Here is a 26,960-nt window from a genome sequence, read left to right on the forward strand (position 1 = left end):
TAAAGCAGAAATTAATCCCAAAAATTTCATACAAGTAATTTCTAATATCATCACACCCAAGAAACATATCCAGGTTCCTTTAAGCTCTTTCACTTACTTAATCATAGTATCATAATTCTTAAAGTTGAAGGTAGACTTAAAGAGGACTAACCACCAGGATTTTCATATATAACCTAAAGCCAGTGCTATGGGGCTATCATGCTGATTCTAAACATACCTTTAGTTCTATACTTTTTGAAATATAGGCAAGTAAAGTTTGTAAAATGCACTGTTATTTGAAGAGAGGTGCAACAGAATATCTAATAGGTGGATCGGGTTTTGCTAGCTATTCCCGACCCTGTCTGCCTGCCTGTCCTTCCTCCCCCCCTGTCTCTCTTATTACAGGGGGAGGAAGGTCAGGCAGCAGACAGGGTCGGGAATAACTAGCATTCAGTGCATTCCACAAACTGTACTTGCGTATATTTCAGAAAGTATACATCCAATCTCACAACTAAAGGTATCTATAGAATCAGCATGATAGAGCCAGTATAGCACTAGCTTTAGTTTATATATGAAAATCCTGGTGGTTGGTCCTCTTTAAGTCCATCAAGTTCAAGCCATAGCCTAACATGTTGATCCAGAGAAAGGCAAAAACCACATGATGCAGACAGTAAGCACCATATTAGGGGAAAAATTCCTCCCTGACTCCACATATGGCAATCAGACTAGTTCCATGGATCATCGCCCCATCACAGAATATAGTGCACTATACCTCATAGCGGAGAATTCTCCCAGTTCATTGCACCTAAAGTAAAGAATCCACTTCTATGATTGTGTAAAGACTTTTTTTCCTTTAGGCATGTTGGAAGTCACCTTGTTATATCTATATTATTTGGATCATAGATCATTAGAGAGATCTAAATATCTGCATATAAGTAATAGGCACCCTCAAAACTGTATTTTTTCTAAACTAAATAAATCCATTTTTGATCATCCTTCTGAGCACTGTAGTCCACCCATTCCATACAACACTTTGGCTGCCCACCATTGAACCCGTTCAATTTTTCTGTCTTTCTTGTATATTGGCGCCCAAAGTGGGGACAATATTCCAAATGTGGTATTTGAAAATTGGTAGGATTATGCCCCTTTTAATACATTCATTGATCAAATGTATTTGTTGCTACAGATAAGTTTACCCCCAACTAATATGTCACCACCCATGGGGATCATCTTGAGTGTTATACCAATCCTTGCTGAAAAACTGTTTACAAATCTTTCGGTATCAGTCATTTGGCCTTTCTAATATTAAAGCCTATCCAAGGGTCAAACATTTTAGACAACAAAACTAAATGATTCATTCAAAGATGAGAAGATCCAATCCAGGTGAGGGAATGCCCAATTAGTGGACAACTCCTCACATAGAATACTTAATGGGATTGTTCACTACTCAGACAAGCGCTTGCTGGAAAAGAACTTGCACTGGAGGCAAGTATAGACTGTTTTTATTTTATACGGGGGATAAAGCAATTGAGGAGTGATTGTCCAAGTAGTGGACAATCCTTTTAAACTCAAAGAATTTCTTCTAAAATTCTTTACTTCACATATATTCATTAATATTTATGGAACTTTTGTAATATACAGTATTGCATATCTTTAAGAATAATAATAAGTCGAGGCAAGAGATTTTTGGGTCAAATCATAGCCTTAATATACAATGATTACTCAAGTTATAATTTATATTTGCTGAGTTATTAACTTGTTTCAAACTCTTTCAATATCATTCATGAACTTTACTGAATAAATATATACTGAAAATATAGCAGAAGAAGACAACCTATCAGAATGTTTGCCGAAATCAATACTTCAAAGAGGATATGGATTACAAACCACTTTGATGCACCAATATCTCAGTGTTGTGGTCTGTTTGAGGCAGAAGAATACCACAGGGGCCAAATCTGGGTATGGTACATCCAAATCAGTTTGTGAGCCCCCTTCTTCTGCAGCCGGAACATCCTGGGAAAATGTTGAATGTTGTTCTGTAACTCCAAGATCACCAGTGTCAACCCTTTGTATCCTAGAGCTCGGAGATTGTGTAGCTGGTTGCCAAGCCGTAGAAGGCGAGGAAGGACCTGATCCCGACTGTTCCATACTATAAGGAAACACCTAAGGAAAGAAAAAAAGGATGAGTGATTAGGGAAAATTAATATACATCCAAAGAAAATTGTTACCAGCAAACATAAGCAACTAAGTTACGATTTTCTATATTTTCCCGTCTGCAACGGATTTAGACCAGTAAAACATCTGATATAAAATGAACATGGTTTCAGCTCTTTAATGTTACTCATTGACTTTAATGATAAAAAGAAAAACAGATCAAGAAAATAATTTCTTGTATAATATACAATACAGTTCAAAGGTTTAGGGTCACTTAGATATTTCCTTATTCTTGAAAGAAAAGCACTTTTTTTTTCAATGAAGCTAACATTAAATTAAACAGAAATACACTCAATACATTGTTAATGTGGTAAATGACTATTCTAGCTTCAAACATCTGGTTTTTAATGCAATATCTACATAGGTGTATAGAGGCCCATTTCCAACAACCACCACTCCAGTGTTCTAAAGGTACATTGTGTTTGCTAACTGTGTTAGAAGGCTAATGGATGTTTAGAAATCCCTTGAAAACCCTTGTGCAAGTATGTTAGCACAGATGAAAACAGTTTTGCTGATTAGAGAAGCTATAAAACTGGCCTTTCTGTGAGCTACTTTAGAATGTGAAGCATTACATTTGTTGGTTCCATTAAACTCTCAAAATGGCCAGAAAAAGAGAACTTTCATGTGGAACTCGACAGTCTATTCTTGTTCTTAGAAATTAAGGATATTCCATGAGAGAAATTGCCAAGAAACTGAAGATTTCCTACAATGGTGTGTACTACTCCCTTCAGAGGAGAGCACAAACAGGCTCTAACCAGAGTAGAAAGAGAAGTGGGAGGCCGCGCTGCACAACTGAGCAACAAGACAAGTACATTAGAGTCTCTAGTTTGAGAAATCGATGCCTCACACGTCCTCAACTGGCAGCTTCATTAAAGAGTACCCGCAAAACACCAGTGTCAACGTTTACGGTGAAGAGGCGACTCTGGGATATTGGCCTTCATGGCAGAGTGGCAAAGAAAAAGCCATGTCTGAGACTGGCTAATAAAGGAAATGATTAATATGAGCAAAAGAACACAGACATTGGACAGAGAAAGATTGGAAAAAAGTGTAATGGACAGACGAATCGAAGTTTGAGGTGTTTGGATCACACAGAAGAACATTTGTGAGACACAAAACAGCTGAAAAGATGCTGGAAGAGTGCCTGACACCATCTGTCAAACATGGTGGAGGTAATGTGATGGTCTGGGGTTGCTATGGTGCTGGTAAAGTGGGAGATTTGTACAAAGTAAAAGGGATTTTGAATAAGGAAGACTATCACTCCATTTAGCAACACCATGCCATACCCTGTGGACAACGCTTGATTGGAGCCAATTTAATCCTACAACAGGACAAAGACCCAAAGCACACCTCCAAATTATGCATGAACTATTTAGGGAAGAAGCAGGCAGCTGGTATTCTATCTGTAATGGAGCAAAAAGTGCCCATCAAGCCAATACAACTTGTGGGAGGGGCTTCTGGAAGCATGGCGTGAAATATCTCCAGATTACCTCATCAAATTAACAGCTAGAATGCCAAAGGTCTGCAAAGCTGGAATTGCTGCAAAGGAGCATTCTGTGCCGAAAGGAAAGTTTGAAGGAGAAAATTATTATTTCAAGTAAAAATCATTATTTCTAACCTCGTCAATGTCTGGACTATATTTTCTATTCATTATGCAACTCATTTGATAAATAAAAGGATGATTTTTCATGGAAAAGACAAAATTGTTTGGGTGACCCCAACCTTTTGAATATATATATATATATATATATATATATATATATATATATATATATATATATATATATATATATATATATATATATTATATAAACTGAGTGTATGTATGTATGTATGTATGTATGTATGTATGTATGTATGTACTGTATGTATGTCCGCTAAAGGAATCCACACCGTTGCATTTACAATCACAAAATATTGCACAGACGCTTCATGTGACCCAGGGAACATCTTAGACTATGTTTTGACAAGAAAATTTAACTCCGCGCTTTACAGTTACTCTCCAAAAACCATGCCTCCTTTGAAGTGAATGGAGCCTGGAACTACAGGTTATTAATAGGAGCTGTGATTGGTTGCTATAGGAACAAAGGACAGTCATAGTATAAGAAGCTTATGTGTGAGGTTATATGATGTCGGCGGAGAGACAGACACAGACCGACACAGACTGAGAGACAGACAGATAGAGACAGACATAAAGGCACAGACAGAGAAAAACCACACAGGGAAAGAGACAGAGACAAACAGAGACAGACATAGACAGATAGGAGCTAGCCAGACAGAAAGAGACAGACAGAAAGACACACGGGGAAAGAGACAGACAGAGTCAGACAGGGAAAGAGACAAAGAGAGACAGACAAGGAAAGAGACAGAGAGACAAACAAAGACAGACGGGGAAAAAGACAGACGGGGAAAGAGACAGACCGAGAGACAGACAAAGACAGACGGCGAAAGAGAAAGGCGGAAAAAAAGACAGACGAGGAAGGAGACAGGCCAGGAAAGAGAGAGACCAGGAAAGAGACAGACCGGGAAAGAGACAGACCAGGAAAGAGACAGATGGGGAAAGAGACAGACAGGGAAAGAGACAGATAGAGACAGACAAGGAAAGAGACAGATGGGGAGAGAGACAGACGGGGAGTGAGTGAGACAGACGGGGAAAGAGAGACAAGGAAAGAGACAGAGGCTGAAAGAGACAGACCGGGAAAGAGACAGACGGGGAAAGAGACAGAAAGACAAACAGAGAGACAAAGACAGACAGTGAAAGAGACACACATTGAAAGAGACAGACGGGAAAGAGACAGACGAGGAAAAAGACAGATGGGGAAAGAGATAAACGGGGAAAGAGACAGACGGGGAGAGAGAGAGACCTGGAAAGAGACAGACCTGGAAAGAGACAGACCTGGAAAGAGACAGAAGGGGAAAGAGACAGACAGAGAGACAGACAAACACAGATGTGGAAAGAGACAGACAGGGACAGACACAGATGGAGAAAGAGACAGAGAGACTGATACAGAGACAGATAGAGAGACTGATACAAAGACAGACAGACACAGACAGACACACAGAGACAGACAGGGAAAGAGACAGACAGACAGAGACTGAGAGAGAGACAGTTACTATCCCGGGCAACGCCCGGGTACTACAGCTAGTATATATATAAAAACCAAAGTACAAATAACAATCTGGTTAAAAGGGTTGTCCACCACTACTTTTACATTGATGGCCTATCCTTAGGATAGGTCATCAATGTCTGATCCGTCAGAGTCCGACACCCTGCATCCCTGCCACTCGGCTGTTCTTGGTCCTGGTGGCGGTAGAAAGTTGCCAGAAATGCTCAGTTCCGAAGCTGCTCCATTCTCTGATAGTGGCCACGGCCAGGTACTGCAAATCCGCCTCCCATTCTAATCAATATGAGGTCAATGTGCAGTACCCAGCAGCAGCTGCTATCAGAAGGCAGAGAAGTTCCAGAACTGAGAGTTTCCGGCTGCCTGCTGCCGCTGCTGGGATCAAGGATAGCTCATCGGCGGGGCTGCAGAGTGTCGGACTCCGGCCGATCAGACATTGATGACCTATCCTAAGGGCGGTCTTGCACACTATGACATCGCAGGTGCGATGTCGGTGGGGTCAAATCGAAAGTGACGCACATCCGACGTCACTTGCAATGTCATAGTGTGTAAATCCTAGATGATACGATAAACGAGCGCAAAAGCGTCGTTATCGTATCATCGGTGCAGGCTCCGACATTTCCATAATGCAGGTGCCGCGACAGGTACGATGTTGTTCCTCGTTCCTGCGGCAGCACACATCGCTGTGTGTGAAGCCGCAGGAGCGAGGAACATCTCCTTACCTGCCGCCGCCGGCTATACGGAAGGAAGGAGGTGGGCGGGATGTTTACATCCTGCTCATCTCCGCCCCTCCGCCGCCATTGGCCGCCTGCCGTGTGACGTCGCTGTGACGCCGCACGACCCGCCCCCTTAGGAAGGAGGCGGGTCGCCGGCCAGAGCGACGGTCGCAGGGCAGGTGAGTGCATGTGAAGCTGGCGTAGCGATAATTATCGCTACGCCAGCTATCACAAGATATCATACCTGCGACTGGGGCGGGGACTATCGCGTGCGACATCGCAGCATCGGCTTGCGATGTCGCAACGTGCAAAGCCCGCCTAAGGATAGGGGACAACCTCTTTAAACTTTACATATCCCAAAAACTATCGACCCCAGCCTTTCTGTTAACTAAAGGCTACTTTACACACTGCGATATCGGTCCCGATATCGCTAGTGTGGGTACCCGCCCCCATCTGTTGCGCGACACGGGCATATCGCTGCCCGTGCCGCACAACATCGCCCAGAGCCGTCACACATACTTACCTGTCCGGCGACGTCGCTGTGACGGGCGAACCGCCTCCTTTCTAAGGGGGCGGTCCATGCGGCGTCACAGCGACGTCACTGAAACGTCACTGAACCGCCGCCCAATCGCAGCGGAGGGGCGGAGATGAGCGGGACGTAACATCCCGCCCACCTCCTTCCTTCCGCATAGCGGCCGGGAGGCAGGTAGGGAGAGCTTCCTCGCTCCTGCGGCGTCACACGCAGCGATGTGTGCTGCCGCAGGAACGAGGAACAACCTCGTTACTGCTGAAGTAACGATAATTGGGAATGGACCCCCGTGTCGCCGATTAGCGATTTTTCACTGTTTTGCAACGATGCAAAATCGCTAATCGATGTCACACGCAACGGCATCGCTAATGCGGCCGGATGTGCGTCACGAATTCCGTGACCCCAACGACTCCGCATTAGCGATGTCGTAGCGTGTAAAGCCCGCTTTAGTCAGTGACTACTTACTGGTTGTGTATATTTAATAGACTAAACCATCCATTATATTTATTTTACAAGGAATATCTGTATTTTTTGTATTTGCTAGAGGTTTAATCTGCTAGGTTCACACAAAAGGATACTAAGGAGAAGTAGGGCTTTACTTTAGCCATTGAGATTTTGATTTCTTCATTCATTCTTCTACGTCAATTTACATCACACGATCAAAAAAAAACCTGCTTGCTTGCAAAATATTTGCTTTCCTCTAGCTGTGACATTGCCTGCTACTGCATCTCAATCTTTTCAAAAAGTTTCTATTCACTAGGATAAGGGTCAGTTTACATGGACTGATCGGCTGCATGATACAACCGCCAATCGGTAACTTTTACCTGTCATTTAAATGCCTGTTTACACCTGCAGATCAAAGTAAATGATGTGCACTAGGTCTCTCAGTGTGTACAGGCTTCTGTAGTTCTCAGCAGTGTGAGTCCCATTTAGGCAGGACAATGCACAACCAACAACGATTAAATTTTGCGCTGCGAAGAAGATCATTTCACCCGGCAAGCAATCATTTTGCTCGTTCGTGGAATAATCTGTGCCGCCCCGTGCCAGGAGCCGCCGCTGCTCGAATCCGGACCTCCTAAGGGGGGTGGCTCGAGGGTCTCGCGGGCACGCCGAATAAAAAGGGGGGACGTAGATGTACGGGCTAGGCCGTATTAAGTTTGTGACGCCACCCACGGTGTGTGGTGAGGTGGGACACCACATCTGCTGTTATGGGGCACCCGGGGGAGATGTAGAGGCAGCTGCATGTTAACCCCTCCGTGGGTAGGGATGGTTGCCCTGGGGCCCAGTGTCCTTGTGCAGGGCATAGCAACAACAGGGGAACGTTTTTGTTACTCACAGTAAATGACACACACGAGTCTTTGGTAAACCAAGGAGCTGGTGGCTGGCCGCTGCGGCCGGTTGCATTCGGGGTCTTCCCCACACAGGCTGTTGATCTCTGTCCTTTTCCTCTGCACTGACTTTGTGTATGGTGGACTGCCTGGTCTGGAACTCAGGAGTCCACTCCCGACTGGATGTGGCCTAAGGAGCCGTGCCCGCAGACGCTGGCCCGTGGGATCTATGGGCCCTGGCGGTGACCTTTTATCCCTATCAGTGGGCTGTTGTCTTCTATGAGTAACTTTGGGTGGGACAAGACCTCTAGTCCTGGCCTCAATCGGTTAATTAACCAGGCCGCTTGTTTCTGGTCCTGGCTTCAGGGTCCGAGTACCCCCCTTTGTGCTCCGGTTTCCGGGTCGGTTCCCCGTGTCGGTACCGACGGGCTACAACCCTGTCCCGGTCCACCTCGGTTCTGCCGAGCCATCTTCCCATATCCTGCTAATGGAGACCACCATCTGCAACCTAGGCAGAGGCACCAGGGCTCCAACCCTGGCACCGTTCAACTTCAATCTCCTCTGCTGGAGCTACACCTAGCTCCAGCCCACACTCCTCTCAACTTGAACTACAACTTAATCTGAATCAGAACTGCTTGTTTTCCCACCCCGGGCTGTCTAGACCCCTGGGTGGGCGTGTCCAACCGCCTGGTCCCGCCCACTGATGTGTCTGTCTTTTCCTAAGGGGGGTGATTAGGGTTTCAGGTCGGCTGTGTGTTTCCTAAGTGAGGGAAGGGTGTTGTGCAGAGGCCTATCTATGACTACCTGGTTTTGCCAGGGCGTCACAAATCGGCTATTAATAGGTTTGCAGTTTAAAAGGCAAGATGTTTTTACCAATACTCATTCATGATTATCTTGCAGCTTAAATTCAGCTTAAAGGAAACCAGTCATGTGGAAAAATGCTATTAACCTGCAGATTTTAAGTTAATCTGCAGGCTAATAGCATTCTAAACCTGCCCGTCGCCTGAACATTAAACCACGGTACCAAGAGGAAAAGATCTTTAACCTTCCTGGCAGCGTTCCACTTTCAATCATAGGGGAGGCGCTAGTGTGGGTTCAGTTACCGCTCTGTGTATGGAGACCAGCGGCTGTGACAGCTACCGCTCTCCATATACAGAGTGGTGACTGAGTCCGCACTGGCGCCGCCCCAAGACTGAAACAGGAATGCTTCCGGGAGGATTAAAGTTGTTTTCCTTCTGGTAGGGAGGTTTAATGTGCTGGTGCTGGGCAGCTACAGAATGCTATTAACCTGCAGATTAACCGTATATCTGCAGGTTAACAGCATTTTTCGATGTGACAGGTTCCCTTTAAGGCACATATTTGCTTTAACTAAGTTGAATGTAAGCACTGAGTAGACAACACATGGAGATAACTATTTTTTAATAGTTGTGTTACTGACTATAACATGTAGTGTTATTGTGTCACCCAGGGTTATGGGGTACTCGGTCCCGGGCGGTGTATTACTGGGGAAAATGTCACTTTGGTGGCCGTTGCCCGGTCCCGTGCTCTGGGGTTTTTTTTAAAAGGGGTATATTTACAAGGGAATTAAATGAAAGTTTATCACGTGACACCACTTGTGGTTTGCGGCTATAAGGATGGAGACGCTGCTGCACAGTTTTCACTATTGGGGCTGGTGTTAGTGGCAGCCTGGATGTTAGGCCCTCCGCAAGCAGGGCCAGGCCCCAGAGGATAGGTGATGTAGATGGGTGTTGAAAGAAGGTAGGCCACACAAGGGGTTGCAGTGTAACTGGCTCCTTTACTCACAGTAAGCTGGAAACTGGTGACTCGAGGCTGGCTGGCCTTAACCACAGGTCCCCTTTGTCCCAGTGCCGGTTTAGTGACCTGATGGCTTCTTTCCCCTGCACCTGTCTTTGGTTGGTGGGTCCCCATGGCTTTGAGTAGCTGGGGGTCCCCTCCTGGTAGTCTCTTAATGGTAGTCCGTATGACGGTAGCATGAACCCTGTAGGGTAGGAGTCTCTGGTCCTGGTCCCCAGTTCTCCCGTTGCTACTGTGTCCCGAACTTCAAGGCCAGTGAGGTCCTGGATGGTCCTCTCACTGTGCAGATTTTATCAGGTCTGCCTGGAGCGTTTGCCTGACCTAAGATCCTGTACCACAATAGTGTGTGGTTCCGGGAGGACTCCACCGTACTCCACTGGCAACCAACCGCCTGGGCCCTCAGGTCACTGTTCACTCTTGGCAGTCCTTCCTCTCTCCCTGTCACCGACTCACTGACTGTCTGTCCACTGTCTGCCCCTCCCACCTGGTCGTCTAGTGGACTGGATTGCCTCCACCTCTAGGCGGCCATCCACTGGTCCAACCCTAGCCTGGAACCAGTCTATGGGGAATTGGGGAAAAACAGGGAATATCTGGAGTGTTTGGTTATTACCAGCACTGGTCTTCTGGGTCCCTAGGGGGTAGGCCCTGCAGCCCTGCAGTACCTTGTAGTTCCCTGATGGCTTCAGGGGTGCTACATTATCATTGAGTAATGGGACACACAGAATATACAAATATTCATAAGACGAACTTATTAAAAACAATCAGTATGGCAATATGATTATCTATGCTATTACACCAGTGATATACAGACAAAGCAGCTCACTAAATAGTAGTATTATTCAAAACTAATTGCGACACATTGCCACAATCAATATTTTAATAGCTTAGTGTTTTGCAGGGATTTTGATGTTTAATTCTTTTCAATGCCTATCTCTCTGACATGTATGGATACATTCTCTTAAAGCCACTTTACACGCAACGACATCGCTAACGAGATATCGTTGGGGTCACGGAATTCATGACGCACATCCGGCCTCGTTAGCAACGTCGTTGTGTGTGACACGTACGAGCGACCGCTAACGATCCAAAATACTCACCAAATCGTTGATCGTTGACACGTCGTTTATTCTCAAAATATCGTTGCTCGTGTTACGCAGGTTGTTCGTCGTTCCTTAGGCAGCACACATCACTACGTGTGACACCCCGGAAATGATGAACAACAGCATTCCTGCGTCCTCCGGCAACGAGGTGGGAGTGACGTGAATACGGCTGCTCTCCGCCCCTCAGCTTCTATTGGTGGCCCGCTGATTGACGTCGCTGTGATGCCACACGAACCGCCCCCTTAAAAAAGAGGTTGTTCGCCGCCCACAGTGACGTTGCTAGGAAGGTAAGTCGGTTTGACGCGTACTAGCGATATTGTTCGCCACTGGCAGCGATTTGCCCGTGACGCACAAACGACGGGGGCGGATGCGATCGCTAGCGATGTCGTAGCGTGTAAAGCGGCCTTTAGTGTGTAAACACAGCTGATTTACCACTATGTATTCGCTTGCGGAAACACATCTCATGCACATTCTGCAAAAAATAGTGGCTGTGAGTTTGAGATCCAATGTACTGTATGTCAATTTATGCTGGGGATATAGGGGCTGTGCAAAATGTGAAATTTGCAGCTTCCCCACACCTTTTTCACAATAATATCGACAGTGCTTGTATCTTGTATCCAATGCTTGTATCTGAGTGCCTCAAATTAGCAGTAATGCAGTTCAAAATACATATATTCAATGTTTACATAAACCTTAACATTTTCAGAGTATGTTTGCTTGTATGCTAATGATGGATAGACTGTACCATTCAAGGTTCCAGCACTATTAACTACTGAAGTTATAAGAAACCTAAATAGAAGCCATTCCCAACAAGGAAGCTAAAATGTCATTTCCATCCAAGATGACTGAATATTTAAGCTGGTAGTAATATTATTTTTTTCCAACTTCCTATTAACATCAAAAACTTTAACTTTTGCTTTGGAAAGAGAATATTCATAGAAAAACAGTATGAACAAACCTATTGTCACAATGTGACTACAACTGTCACTCAAGGTTCGAGAAGGCACCAGACCAATGCCGCAACACAGAGGGAGCACCAAGATAACAATACAACGGAAGGTACTGGCACTATGGAGAAGGGAGTGGGGTCACCTCCTAATACTCACCTGAAGCTGATCACTGCACTCCCTAACATCCTTAGATGGATCCTTCCCCGCCATGTGCCATCACGTGCCTAGACCCTCGCTGGCCTTGAACTCATCCAGACTAGTGAAGGTCAGTGAAAAGTTAGTTTTGCCATTGCAATAAGACAACAAGAGGTAGGAAAAACAAACAGGTGGGAAAGACACAACAAATAACACTCCAGCAGGAACTTCTCAGCTGCAACTGAAGTGACACCTCAGTTTTCTCCAGAGACTGTCTCCTTCCAAGTAGACAGCATAGGTATGAGCTATAGCTGGCCTAGGAAGAAGTGAGGAGTGGATACTTATAGAAGAAAAGAGTTGTTGCAGCTTAGGTTATAACTACCAATTAGATCACTGCAAGATTGAAATGAACCTTAACCCCTTCAGCACCGGATGGCATTAAATATGCACAAACTCAGGCTAAACGATGAGTGGGTACTAAAGTGGATCTGTGATTAACAATACGCTGTGACCTCCTGATCTCAGATTCCACTGAGATCACATCAGGCTGAGACATACTTGAGACACCTATTTGGTCAATATGTAGATAGTAACCCAGTGCCACAATTTCTGTCGCGGGAGGAGGAGGGGACGCTGCGCTCTCCCACTGCTCGGGTCCGGCCGCTGCTGCTGCTGCGGCTGCCGCTGCTGCTCGGTGGTGGCTCGAGCGGTGGGCCGGATCCCGGGGACTCGAGCGACGCTCCTCGCCCGTGAGTGAAAAGGGGAATTTTGATTGGATTGTGGGGATTTGGATATTGTCCGTGACGCCACCCACGGTTGTGGTGATATTGGTGACACCACCGCTGCTCTAGACGGGGATCCCGGGAGCGGTGACAGGGAGCAGCTTTGTTGTTAGTTCTCCCCTCCGTGGGTAGGGGGTTGGTTGTCCCGGGGCCCGGTGATGGGGGTAGGGATGGATGACAGGCGGGTTACAGGGCCTGGTGAGGTGCAGGGTCGCGGGGGCAGCGCTGTGCCGCACAGAATGGTGGTACTCACTCAGCCAATGATGAGGACACAGTTCTCGGTAAAACACACGGCTGGATGGACGGGTCCCACAGACGGCTGCGGTATTGTTTCTCCCGGCAGGTTGATGGTGACTGCCTTTCCCTGCACCTATGTACGGTAGATGGTTCCAATGGGTTCCCACCGGTAACCCGCTCCCCAGCTTGGATATGGGCTGGGGGAGCCCCTTTTGCCCGCAGGCTCTGGCCCTGGGAACCGGTTGCCTTGGCGGTGGCGGTGTCTCCCTCTCTTGGTTGGACTGTTGCCTTCTGTCCGGACTTGGCTGCTGGGAAACCCAGGAGGTTCCCTTCACTAATGAATTCGGCAAATTCACGGCGACTCCTAGCCGTGCCGGGGTCCGTAAGCCCCTGCCAGATGGTGCTGACTTCTCTTTGCGTACCGGTCCGGTACCGCCGGGCCACCGCCTGTCCATGGTCCTTACAGTAGACTCCGATAGGCCACTCCTGCAGACGGTCACCACCGTCTGCCAACCTTGCTGATCTGTCTGGGCCACACACCCGGACCAACTTTTGTCTGCTCACTTGCCACTTTCCTTCCTTCCACTTTCACTTCCCTAGCTAGACTGTTTACTTTTCCCGCCTCCAGGACCGTGAACTCCTCGGTGGGCGGGGCCAACCGCCTGGCCCACCCCCTGGTGTGGACATCAGCCCCTGGAGGAAGGCAACAAGGGTTTTGTGTCTGACTTCGGTGTGCCTGACCAGGAGTGTGGGGTGTGTGGGTGTTGTGCTCTGTGGCCCCTGGCTTGTCCAGGGCGCCACATTCCCCCTTAGTTAAATGCAGACCGTCCGCAGGCTGCCCGTCCATCACCGGTTTTATTTTCTCAAACTGAAAATAGAAAAACGGTAACACATTACAACTAAAATAACATCTTCCCACATCGGGAGGTACTCTTACTTAAACGTTACGGTTACTGTTTCCGCTCTCTCCCACCCAAGCAACCTGGCCCTGATGCTGCCCCTAAGCAAACAGGTAGCACCGCTTGACCCCAGTCCAGCACAAGTTGCCCGAGCGGGTTCTGTCCTTTTCAGGGGACCCACGTCCATGGGGAACCCCTGAAACCCCCAGAGGATCGCCACCGGTTCTGGTGGTGGCTGGGCCCCAGCCTACTCCACTGCGGGCCCTTCCTCCAATCTGCCTCTCCGGAGGCAGTAACGGTGAAAGCCACAACAACATTATTTACATGCCACAAGTTTGTGGTTGCCCTGCTAGTTCTCAGGCCTGTTCGTAGTAGTTTCTACGCATAATTTGAAAAGGGGGTCCCAACGGGGACCAGTTGCCGGCAACGACCGGTTCCAAGCAGGCTGACAATCAGGTAGCAAATCAGATGACATCTCGGTTGATCCTTCACTTATCATTCTTTTTCAAAACATTTTAACGGTACTTTTAACACTGGTGGTCCCAACGGGGACAACGACAACGGTATTCCGCTGCCAGGTAATGGCAGAACCGCTCGGTGATAGCCCACACCAGTGCCAGGAGTTCAAGCTTGAAAGAACTGTAGTTCTCGGGGTTCCTCTCAGTCGGTCGAAGCCTTCGGCTAGCATAAGCAATCACTTTTTCTTTTCCGTCTTGGACCTGGGATAGGACTGCCCCTAAGCCTACATTGCTGGCATCGGTGTAAAGGATGAAGGGGTGGTTGTAATCAGGGTATGCTAGGATTTCTTCTCCGGTCAGGGTCGCTCTCAGCTGACGGAAGGATTCCTCATGCCTTTCTTCCCACACCAATGGGGCTCCTGGGGGTCTACCACCTTTGGTCTGTCCCACGAGGAGGTCTTGCATGGGGGCAGCCATCTTTGTGTACCCCTTGATGAAGCGACGGTAATACCCTACCAGGCCCAGGAACTGCCTCACCTCCTTCACTGTGGTCGGCCTCAGCCAGTCCTGAATGGCGGTGATTTTCTCAGGGTCAGGGGCGACACCCTCTGCACCGACCACATGCCCTAGGTACTGCACTCTGGGTTTCAGCAGATGACACTTTGAGGGCTTCAACTTCATCCCATATTTGGCAAGGGACGTGAACACCTCAGCTAGGTCCTCCAGGTGGGCTTCAATATGTCTGGGAGTACACAATCACATCATCCAGGTACAGCAGGACAGTCTCAAAGTTTAGATGCCCCAGACAGCACTCCATCAGCCGTTGGAAGGTTCCAGGGGCATTGCACAGCCCGAACGGCATGCTATTAAACTCACAGAGTCCCATGGGGGTAGCAAATGCAGTCTTCTCTCGGTCTTCTAGTGCCACAGCCACCTGCCAGTACCCACTGGTGAGGTCAAGGGTGGAAACGTAATTAGCGGTTCTCAGCGCAGCCAGAGATTCCTCAATGCGGGGCAGAGGGTAAGCGTCCTTATGTGTTATTTGGTTATTTTTTCGGTAGTCCACACACATCCGCATGGTGCCATCCTTCTTCTTAACCAGTACCAACGGGGCGGCCCAGGGACTACAGCTGTCCCTAATAACCCCTGCCTCCTTCATGTTCCTCAACATGTCCTTGGCACATTGGTAGTGTGCAGGGGGAATAGGCCTGTACCTCTCTTTAATAGGGGGATGCTCACTGGTGGGGATATGGTGTTGAAGCCCTTTAATCTGCCCAAAGTCTAGGGGATGTTTGCTAAAAACCCGCTCATACTCCCGTACCACCCGGTATACCCCTTCTTTGTGATGTGTAGGGGTATCGTCAGTGCCTACGTGTAGCTGTCGACACCACTCGTCTAACTCCCCTTGGGATGGGTGAGTGCTGGCAGTAGGTGGTGAGGTTGGGGGAATGGCCTCGTGGATGGTGTGGGGATCCAAGGTGAACAGCTTGGCAAGGGTAGCGTACCAGGGAAGCCTGACTTCTTCCTCCCCGCAGTTCAGCACCCTCACGGGCACTCTCCCCTTCTTTACATCTACCACCCCTCGGGTGGCCATTACTGTGGGCCAGTGTTCAGAGGGCATGGGCTCTATCATGGCGGGATAGTCACGCCCCTGGGGCCCTACCGCTGCCCTACACCAAATCATCATCTCGCTCCTGGGAGGCACAATCAAAGGGGCAACATCCATCACTCTCACCCCACCAATCTCTCCTCCTGTCGAGTTCACATGTTGGCGGTACATCAAGGCTCGGATCTCACGCTGCACAGCTCTCTGTCGGCTCCCCGCCGCCGTGGCGACCAGCTGCTGCAGTAGGGTCAGCACGTCACTCATACAGTGCTCTATCACGTTGGTCTCTAGCACTACCTCCGGGTTATGATCACTGGGTTCATTCATTATCACAATCATACCCTGGTGTTGCAGTTCAGCTCGCCCCACAGTCATGGCCACTTGTTTGTATCCCACTTGGGTCAATGGGAGTCCATCAGCAGCAATCAGTGTTATACTGGCATCTGGGGGAGCCAGCTCATCTTTTCCCCAATACCGTTGATACAGTGTATATGGTATGGTGGTTACCTATGATCCAGTGTCCAGGAGAGCCATCACCAGTATGCCATCCACAGCCACGAGGATGATGGGCCGGGCCCCGATGTACCGGTCCTGCCAGTCTGGGGGGCCATGGGGTTCTACTCCTGAGGATTGGCCCGTGGCCCCAGGGGTTGCTCGTTTAACGGACACCGTCGGGAGTAGTGGCAGGGTTTGCTGCACCTGTAACAGATTGGGGGCCCATTCCGTGGGTCATTGGCCCTTCTCCGCTGCATCCAGGGGACGTCCTCAGGGCTGTCGGCGGGCTGCATCTTCACCGGGGCCTGGGATCTGGTTGGAGGCTGGAGTGCGGCGAGAATCTTAGCGAGCTCCCCATCCATGCGGCGAACTTGAGCAGCGAGCTCTTCCATCGTTCCGCTTGGGGCTGCAGGTACTGGAGGTGCTGTTGGGGTAGGGGCCACCACTACGGGAGCAGTCTCCAAAGGCCACGGGGCTGGCTCAGGAGCTTCAAATGTGGGGGGTTGCAGAGCTTTGATGGCCCGTTCCTTTAAGACGGCAAAGTCCACATCAGGGTGTTCTAGGGCCCACAGCCGAAGTTGTTTGCGGTCCTCTGAGGACCTCATCCCCTGCACAAACTGCTCACTTAACATTTTGTTACTGTCCACACTGTTGATGGTGTCCACCCGCTTCAGTGTGCGGAGTGCAGTTTGCAGGCGCAGGGCATAGTCCCGAATGCTATCTGCGGGTCGTTGTCGGCATTGATGGAACTGCATCCGCAACTCGGCCTCGGTACGGGTCTCAAATGCAGTCTGCAGCTTTTCGAATACGGCGGCTACAGAGGACCGGTCCCCCTCGGCCCAGGTCTCCGCCTCTTGCTCAGCCGCGCCGGTTAGCTGCCCCAGCACTAGCGCTGCACGTTGCTTATCAGTCAGGGGGTACAGTTCTAGTAGCGGACTAAGTTTTTTCCAGAAAACCTGCAAGGTATCAGGTTTCCCATCGTACTGCGGTAGCCAGGCACTTTCGGGCACATAGGGCAAAGAGAATGGCATCACCTGAGCGAGAGCTGTAAAAAACAAGGCATACGGGAGGGCACCAAAGGTAAGAAAAAACATGTAAATGGGATCAGAAACCACTAGCACATTCAAAGTGAACAAATAAATGAACAAGAGAAAAGAAAATGTGCAAAAAAGTGGGATCACCAGAAATAACAATACAATAGCATTTTATTATATCAAAAAAAATATACAAAAACACAGATGTTCATTAAAAGCAATTAAAAAGCCAAAGCTTATACACATATTTGGTGCCAATGGTATATGCCACCAAAATACACCCCACCGTCTCAACAAGCCACAAAAAACCAAGATAATAAGTCAGGGCAAATGTGATAGCCAAAAACTTTGCTCAATCTGTAACAAGCAGTAACATGATGAATAAGACTCAAACAAGACAGAGAATAATACTGCATACGATTACCTCAAAGCCACATAATGATGACCTGCCTTAAAAGCACATGTCTGGAACCAGTTTAAAGCATAACACACACCCAGAGAAATTTGCAAGGGGTAAATGGCAAAAAAATGCGTGAGAAGGGTGGGGTGGTGACCCCACGCGTATCGCTACAAAGAGTTGTAGCTTCCTCAGGGAAAAGTGAGGCAAACTGTGGTAAGTATGTCTTAAGTAACCGTTTTAATCAAAGAAAATTGCTTACCAGCATGGACACGGAGGAAAAAGAGGAGTCGCCATGCGACCTAAGGACGCCAGTGGGCGCCGCCATTGTATGTCACGTGACCTAATCATGTGATCCCATGACGTGCAAACGTCCCAGCCAGAGCGCATGCGCAAAAATACCGGCGCTACGCAAACACCAGACAATCCCATAAGAAATAGAGTAGGCGTACAAATATATAACAATCGCAAACCCATATCTTATGCGCACAGAGCAGATAGTACGTATGCGCTAAAGAGATGAGTTATGCGAATTATTTATTTATTCAGAAGAAAACGCACATAAACATGCGCATGCGCAGTATCCATAAGGTATCCCTGAAGGGACATTTCCACTACAGAGATGGATCCTGCAAGGAAAAAATCCACACAACAAGAGAGCAGATCACGAGGCACCATTGAACAGGCATCAGATGCAAAAACAGTCGCCTAGGCAGCTGTCCTATACTCGCATAATACTGCTATATCACATATACTCATTGCGACCTGTGCCACGTGACCTGCTCATATGATACTATGCCATAAGATGTCCCTCTCAAGGCGCATGCGCCAAAATACCGGCGCTAACCATGCATAAAGTGATCCCATATAAAATGGAGTGATCGCAAGGCACATCCCAGCCTATTAGGGCCAATATAACCTGGCAACACAAACTCATGCACTCGCAATCTGTGCGCACAGAGCAGACAGCACACATTCACCCAAGAGATCTCAATGTAAATAGTACAAATCTGAATCCGATAACCCCACATATGAATGCGCATGCGCTACAACCATAAATTATCATTCAAGGGACATTTCCACCCAAAACATAGCTCCTGCAAGGGAGCAATAAGGAAATGACCATTGTATGAGCTAGTCACGAGGTATTGCTTAGAGGACATAATAAGACCTAATATAGACGCCCAGACAGCCGTCATGCATTTGCGTCATACTGATCAAATATATCTTGGTAACACAAACCCTCAATTTTATGTACACAAAGCAAGTAATGTACGTGTGCACAAAAAACGCACAAGAAATACAGATTATTAATTCAAATAGACTCACAAAAATGTTATTATCCTATGGAGGAACAATACCCAAAAAGCACGGTACATGAGCAGGTCACGGAACATTACCAAAAAGGCATAATAAGATGTAATGTAGTCACATAGACAACTGTAATACATTTGCATGGTATTGGTATATCAAAAGATGCCAACGAGATATAATGTCCAAATTTAATGGGGAACGAAGTCCTATTTAGACATGGGGGATTGGGAGAGCTTGTTTTTGTGCACACTGATCCGTCTGGCTCTTCCCTTCTTCCTCCCCCCCCCTTCCCCCTCCTCCTTTCCTTCCCCCCCCCTTTCCTCCCTTCCTTCCCCACACCCCCCCCCCCCCGTCTCCCATTCTCTACCTTTCACTCAGGATTTTATTTGGTCCCCTTTTCCCTGGTGCAGGTTTGATTATGATTATGTATATTTTTCCTACATTTCAGGCCTGTCGACTTCGGTTTGAGAAGATTTTTTCCTGATGCCTGCATCTTGGCGTATTGATTGGAGTTTGCCCCCTTGTGTCCTCCTCCTTTGGTTCCTGGAGTTATGGGATCATCTGAACTATGGCCTAAAGTGGAGCATTTCTATTTTCTGTTGGTGAACACACTCAAGCTGCCAACCTCTTTTGAAGAGACTCGTCTAAATAGGACTTCGTTCCCCATTAAATTTGGACATTATATCTCGTTGACATCTTTTGATATACCAATACCATGCAAATGTATTACAGTTGTCTATGTGACTACATTACATCTTATTATGCCTTTTTGGTAATGTTCCGTGACCTGCTCATGTACCGGGCTTTTTGGGTATTGTTCCTCCATAGGATAATAACATTTTTGTGAGGCTATTTGAATTAATAATCTGTATTTCTTGTGCGTTTTTTGTGCACACGTACATTACTTGCTTTGTGTACATAAAATTGAGGGTTTGTGTTACCAAGATATATTTGATCAGTATGACGCAAATACATGACGGCTGTCTGTGCGTCTATATTAGGTCTTATTATGTCCTCTAAGCAATACCTCATGACTAGCTCATACAATGGTCATTTCCTTATTGCTCCCTTGCAGGAGCTATGTTTTGGGTGGAAATGTCCCTTGAATGATAATTTATGGTTGTAGCGCATGCGCATTCATATGTGGGGTTATCGGATTCAGATTTGTACTATTTACATTGAGATCTCTTGGGTGAATGTGTGCTGTCTGCTCTGTGCGCACAGATTGCGAGTGCATGAGTTTGTGTTGCCAGGTTATATTGGCCCTAATAGGCTGGGATGTGCCTTGCGATCACTCCATTTTATATGGGATCACTTTATGCATGGTTAGCGCCGGTATTTTGGTGCATGCGCCTTGAGAGGGACATCTTATGGCATAGTATCATATGAGCAGGTCACGTGGCACAGGTCGCAATGAGTATATGTGATATAGCAGTATTATGCGAGTATAGGACAGCTGCCTAGGCGACTGTTTTTGCATCTGATGCCTGTCCAATGGTGCCTCGTGATCTGCTCTCTTGTTGTGTGGATTTTTTCCTTGCAGGATCCATCTCTGTAGTGGAAATGTCCCTTCAGGGATACCTTATGGATACTGCGCATGCGCATGTTTATGTGGGTTTTCTTCTGAATAAATAAATAATTCGCATAACTCATCTCTTTAGCGCATACGTACTATCTGCTCTGTGCGCATAAGATATGGGTTTGCGATTGTTATATATTTGTACGCCTACTCTATTTCTTATGGGATTGTCTGGTGTTTGCGTAGCGCCGGTATTTTTGCGCATGCGCTCTGGCTGGGACGTTTGCACGTCATGGGATCACATGATTAGGTCACGTGACATACAATGGCGGCGCCCACCGGCGTCCTTAGGTCGCATGGCGACTCCTCTTTTTCCTCCGTGTCCATGCTGGTAAGCAATTTTCTTTGATTAAAACGGTTACTTAAGACATACTTACCACAGTTTGCCTCACTTTTCCCTGAGGAAGCTACAACTCTTTGTAGCGATACGCGTGGGGTCACCACCCCACCCTTCTCATGCATTTTTTTGCCACTTACCCCTTGCAAATTTCTCTGGGTGTGTGTTATGCTTTAAACTGGTTCCAGACATGTGCTTTTAAGGCAGGTCATCATTATGTGGCTTTGAGGTAATCGTATGCAGTATTATTCTCTGTCTTGTTTGAGTCTTATTCATCATGTTACTGCTTGTTACAGATTGAGCAAAGTTTTTGGCTATCACATTTGCCCTGACTTATTATCTTGTTTTTTTGTGGCTTGTTGAGAGGGTGGGGTGTATTTTGGTGGCATATACCATTGGCACCAAATATGTGTATAAGCTTTGGCTTTTTAATTGCTTTTAATGAACATCTGTGTTTTTGTATGTTTTTTTGATATAATAAAATGCTATTGTATTGTTATTTCTGGTGATCCCACTTTTTTGCACATTTTCTTTTCTCTTGTTCATTTACCTGAGCGAGAGCTGGGGCCGTGGCGCCCCCTGCCAGCGCGGCCGGGATTTGGGCAGGCCCATTCCCATCTGCGGGTGCTCCCGCGGCTGCGTCCGCCGCTCTTCCAGCAGCTCCGTCGGACACAGACATCTTGTTTCCGTCCCCCTTAGTCTCTTTCCGGCTCCTCCTCTACAGGGGCGGGGTTTTGACCTTCGCACCTCCACTACTCGAGGAGACGCTCGAGCGGGAATTCTTCGCGCCCAAGATGGCGGCTTCACAAATTTTCTGGCCGGACACCTCCGGCGGTCACACAAGGCGCACTTCCACCAGTCGGTAGAACGGTAGGATCCTGTTCGTGACGCCAAGTTGTCGCGGGCGGAGGAGGGGACACTGCGCTCTCCCACTGCTCGGGTCCGGCCGCTGCTGCTGCTGCGGCTGCCGCTGCTGCTCGGTGGTGGCTCGAGCGGTGGGCCGGATCCCGGGGACTCGAGCGGCGCTCTTTGCCCGTGAGTGAAAAGGGGAATTTTGATTGGATTGTGGGGATTTGGATATTGTCCGTGACGCCACCCACGGATGTGGTGATATTGGTGACACCACCGCTGCTCTAGTTGGGATCCCGGGAGCGGTGACAGGGAGCAGCTTTGTTGTTAGTTCTCCCCTCCGTGGGTAGGGGGTTGGTTGTCCCAGGGCCCGGTGATGGGGGTAGGGATGGATGACAGGCGGGTTACAGGGCCTGGTGAGGTGCAGGGTCGCGGGGGCAGCGCTGTGCCGCACGGCACGGTGATACTCACTCAGCCAATGATGAGGACACATTTCTCGGTAAAACACAGGGCTGGATGGACGGGTCCCACAGACGGCTGCGGTGTTGTTTCTCCCGGCAGGTTGATGGTGACTGCCTTTCCCTGCACCTATGTACGGTAGATGGTTCCAATGGGTTCCCACCGGTAACCCGCTCCCCAGCTTGGATATGGGCTGGGGGAGCCCCTTTTGCCCGCAGGCTCTGGCCCTGGGAAACGGTTGCCTTGGCGGTGGCAGTGTCTCCCTCTCTTGGTTGGACTGTTGCCTTCTGTCGGGACTTGGCTGCTGGAAAACCCAGGAGGTTCCCTTCACTAATGAATTTGGCAAATTCACGGCGACTCCTAGCCGTGCCGGGGTCCGTAAGCCCCTGCCAGATGGTGCTGACTTCTCTTTGCGTACCGGTCCAGTACCGCCGGGCCACCGCCCGTCCACGGTCTTTACGGTAGACTCCGATAGGCCACTCCTGCAGACGGTCACCACCGTCTGCCAACCTTGCTGATCTGTCCGGGCCACACACCCGGACCAACTTTTGTCTGCTCACTTGCCACTTTCCTTCCTTCCACTTTCACTTCCCTAGCTAGACTGTTTACTTTTCCCGCCTCCAGGACCGTGAAGTCCTCGGTGGGCAGGGACAACCGCCTGGCCCACCCCCTGGTGTGGACATCAGCCCCTGGAGGAAGGCAACAAAGGTTTTGTGTCTGACTTCGGTGTGCCTGACCGGGAGTGTGGGGTGTGTGGGTGTTGTGCTCTGTGGCCCCTGGCTTGTCCAGGGCGCCACATTTCCATAATAAAGGTAGGTTCATACAACCAGGGCGGATATATCATTGGTGCCACCTGTGCAGCTGCACAAGGGCCCAGGATGTTGGGTGGCCCATTTCTTCCTCCAAAGCAGGTAGAATTGTGCATTTTCATAGGACCCATAAATTGTTCTTGCACTGGAGCCCTTTTCTGTCTGTGTCCACAAGTGCACACAACTGTATAAAACAATTGGTCCGCTATTCATGCAGAAAAGAGGGCTGATGTTTTTCTCGCTTGTCATCCGTATACAATCCATTTTTTTACAGATGCAGGTATTATTAGTCATTTACACGACCATTTACAGTTTCCCATTCTATAAAATTGCAATCTATAGGAGGCTATAATGTGGATCCATATGGCATCCGATTTTTTTCTTGCACCCATAGACTTTAATGGATGAGTCTCATCTGATCAAAGGAAAATTGTGTATACTGGTTTTTTTTTCCACATACAGTTTGGGTCAGTGATATAAATTAGTCATCAGCACTGCGCTATAGAATAACATTGGTCCCATTGCTGTCCGTTTTTTCCAAGGATCACACTTTGACAGAAAATATAGTTGTGTGTATGAGACCTTAGGAGGAAAGCAAGTACAGAAACAAATATTTTCTGAGCAATGTGAGTTCAACTTTATCTAAAACTAGCTGTAGTACCCGGGGTTGCCCAGGATAGTAACTAAGTGTATGTCTGTCTCCCTCTCTCTGTCTCTCTATCTGTCTGTTTCTCACTCTATTTCTGTATCTCTCGCTCTCTGTCTCACTCTCTATCCATCTCTCCCTCTGTCTGTCTGTCTCTGTCTCCCTGTCTGCCTCTCTCTCTATCTCTGTCTATCTGTTTCTCTCTATCTCTGTCTATCTGTATGTCTCTGTCTCTTTCTGTCTCTTTGTTTCTCTCTCTGTCTGTCTCTGTCTCTAACCGTCTTTCTCTGTCTGTCTCTCCTTGTCTTTCTCTTTCTGTCTCTCTATCCGTCTCTCTACCAAAATCATATTACCTCACACATAACCTTCTTATACTAAGAATGTCCTTTGTTACCTATAGCAACCAATCACAGCTCCTATTAATGACCTGTAGCTTCCAGCTCCATTGACTTTAATGTAAGCAGGTTTTTTGGTGAATAATTTGTAAAGTGTGGGGTTAAATTTTCCCCTGAAAACATATGGTGTGGATTGCTTTAGCGGACATACACACATACATACATACACTCAGCTTTATACATCAGATTTCTTTTACTTGCATAGTTTACTACAGGAATAAAACATTTCTTAAGATATCGTTTGAAATACTTTATAAATATAGTTATTAGGTTACTTAAATATTGTGTTGAAATCATACAAATGTACACAAGTCATGATGAAATGCTCTATAAACACTTTGTACACTTTGTACTCTTTGGTCAATTCTTAAATAACACATATACCTGATAAGGCTGGCACGGGGCTCTGGTTCAACATGTTCCTTCCTTGCTACTTAACTGCACATAATCAGGTAGCTAAATATAAGAGAGGCCTTATAAATATGTATGAATAACGCACACATGGGAGCAGAACAAAATAAATGACTTGAAGTAACATCTATTGTATGAAACCAAATACATTATGTCATTTATGTGTCACATTTCCAAACAATGTGGCTGATGGGTTTATCATACCTACTATTTGCTGCTTCTCTTGGATTTCTTTTGAGTACAGATGGCAGATGGATTTTTCAAAGTTAAACTGTATTTTGTCTAATTAATATCAGGATAATATACTAATTAATTTACTTTTGAGAAAATAAAAAAGATTTATAGACAGTTTCTTACAAAATCTGGAAAAAATTGTTTTCAGAATTTTTTGGTTTTCTTAAAGAGGTTGTCCACAACTAAGACAACCCCCTTTTGATTCCATATGTTTCCCACAGGTAAAATAAAAAAGCCTCTGAGCTCTGAGCTCCGTGGCCAGTGTGGTTCCAGTGGTGCCAGCGCTCGTGTTCCCAGGGCTCACGTGATGTTGTGACATCACACAAGCCCCGCATCCAATCACTGTTGGCTTCTGTCTCACCACCTTCGAATACAGGAGCACTCAACAGGAAGTGAGCGCAGCCGCAAGACTCAGTTCCCGTTGATTAACTCATTAATGTTATGGACATGGTTATGAACTGTTATGAGTATTAAGAATTATATGAAGATATTCAAAAACAAGACTTATGATGGCACTTGAAATATGTACCACACCTATATTCAGCAGACATCATAAGGCCAGCTTCTCACTTGCGATTTTCTCGCAGTAGTGCAATGCGAGAAATTCTCGCATTACACTCGGACACATGTTATTCAATGATTCAGCTCTCATCTGCGATTTTTTTTTCTCGCTCCAAATCGGACTGAGAAAAAAATCGCAGCATGCTGCGATTTGGAGAGCTTCTCGCGCGAGTCTCTTCAATGATTCTCTATGGGAGCGGGTAAATAATCGTATATCACACGGACGGCACACACCATCCTAGTGACTTTCGATTTTCTAAATACATTTATCGCATGTTTCACAAAACACTGGAAATGAGTGAGTTCTCACAATGTCAGTCAATTATAGAGATTGACCGACATTGTGAGACCGCACTCATTTCCAGTGTTTTGAGAAACATGCGATTAATGTCAGTCGGTCTCTCCCTCTCGGTCTCTATTCTCTCTCTGTCGGTCGGTCTCTCTCTCTGTCAGTCTCTCTCTCTCTCTATCCATGTCGGTCTATCCCTCCCCCCACTCTCATACTCACCAATCCCCGATCACCGACGCGACACCGCACAGCATTCATACTGCTCCGGCGTCTTCTCCTCTTTTGAAAAAGCCGGCCACTCATTATTCAATCTCGTATTCCCTGCTTTCCCCACCCACCGGCACCTATGATTTGTTGCAGTCAGACACGGCCCCACGATGAGTGACAGATGTCTCACTGCAACCAATCACAGCTGCCGGTGGGCGGGTCTATATCATGCAGTTAAAAAAATAAATAAATAATTTAAATTTATAAAAAACGGCGTGCGGTTCCCCTCAATTTTAATATCAGCTAGGGTAAAGCCACACGGCTGCAGGCTGGTATTCTCAGGATGGGGAGCCCCACATTATGGGGAGCCCCCTACCCTAACAATATCAGCCAGCAGCCGCCCGGAATAGCCGCATCCATTAGATGCGACTGTCCCGGGACTGTACCCGGCCATCCTGAATTCCCCTGTTGCGGTGGCAATCGAGGTAATAAGGAGTTAAAGGCAGCAGCCCATAGCTGCCACTAAGTCCTAGATTAATCATGGCAGGCATCTCCCCGAGATACCTTCCATGACTAACCTGTAAGATAAAGAAAATAAAGACATACACCAAAAAATCCTTTATTTGAAATAAATGACAAAAAAACAACCTCTTTCACCACTTTATTAAACCCTCAAATACCCCTCCAGGTCCAACGTAATCCACAGAAGTCCCTCGACGCTGTCAGCTCTGCTACATCGGAAGCTGACAGAGAGCGGTCACAGACCACGACCGCTCTCTGTGAGCTCCCCGCAGCGACTGAAGTGAGTTGCGCTATCAGCGAAGACATCACTCAGGTTACCCGCGGCCACAGATCGCAGCGGGAGGACTTCTGCTGTGGCCGCGGGTAACCTCAGTGACGGCACCGCTGATAGCGCAGCTCACTGTGGTCACTCAGGGGATTTGCGGTCACCGGTGAGATCTTCACCGGTGACCGAAAATCAGGCCATGCCACACAGACAGAGCCGCGGGATGACAATGAAGTCGGGTGACATTCATCTGACTTCATTCTGATCGTGCGGCTCTGTGTGTGTCTGCT

At 47.5% G+C, this 26,960-nt stretch overlaps 1 protein-coding gene across 3 annotated transcripts in view; it reads right to left on the reverse strand.

Moving 5' to 3' along the window:
• Window positions 1-26,960, reverse strand: part of CACNA1I (calcium voltage-gated channel subunit alpha1 I) — a 1,217,075-nt gene that overhangs the window by 1,103,213 nt on the left and 86,902 nt on the right. For all 3 annotated transcript variants that reach the window (XM_075321783.1, XM_075321781.1, XM_075321782.1), the window contains exon 2: window positions 1,856-2,142. In XM_075321783.1, coding sequence (XP_075177898.1) covers window positions 1,856-2,127 — 272 coding nt within the window. In that variant the 5' untranslated portion in view covers window positions 2,128-2,142. The remainder of the gene's footprint in view (window positions 1-1,855; window positions 2,143-26,960) is intronic.

The sequence above is a fragment of the Anomaloglossus baeobatrachus genome, chromosome 8, assembly GCF_048569485.1.
Source record: "Anomaloglossus baeobatrachus isolate aAnoBae1 chromosome 8, aAnoBae1.hap1, whole genome shotgun sequence".
NCBI lineage: Eukaryota > Metazoa > Chordata > Amphibia > Anura > Aromobatidae > Anomaloglossus > Anomaloglossus baeobatrachus.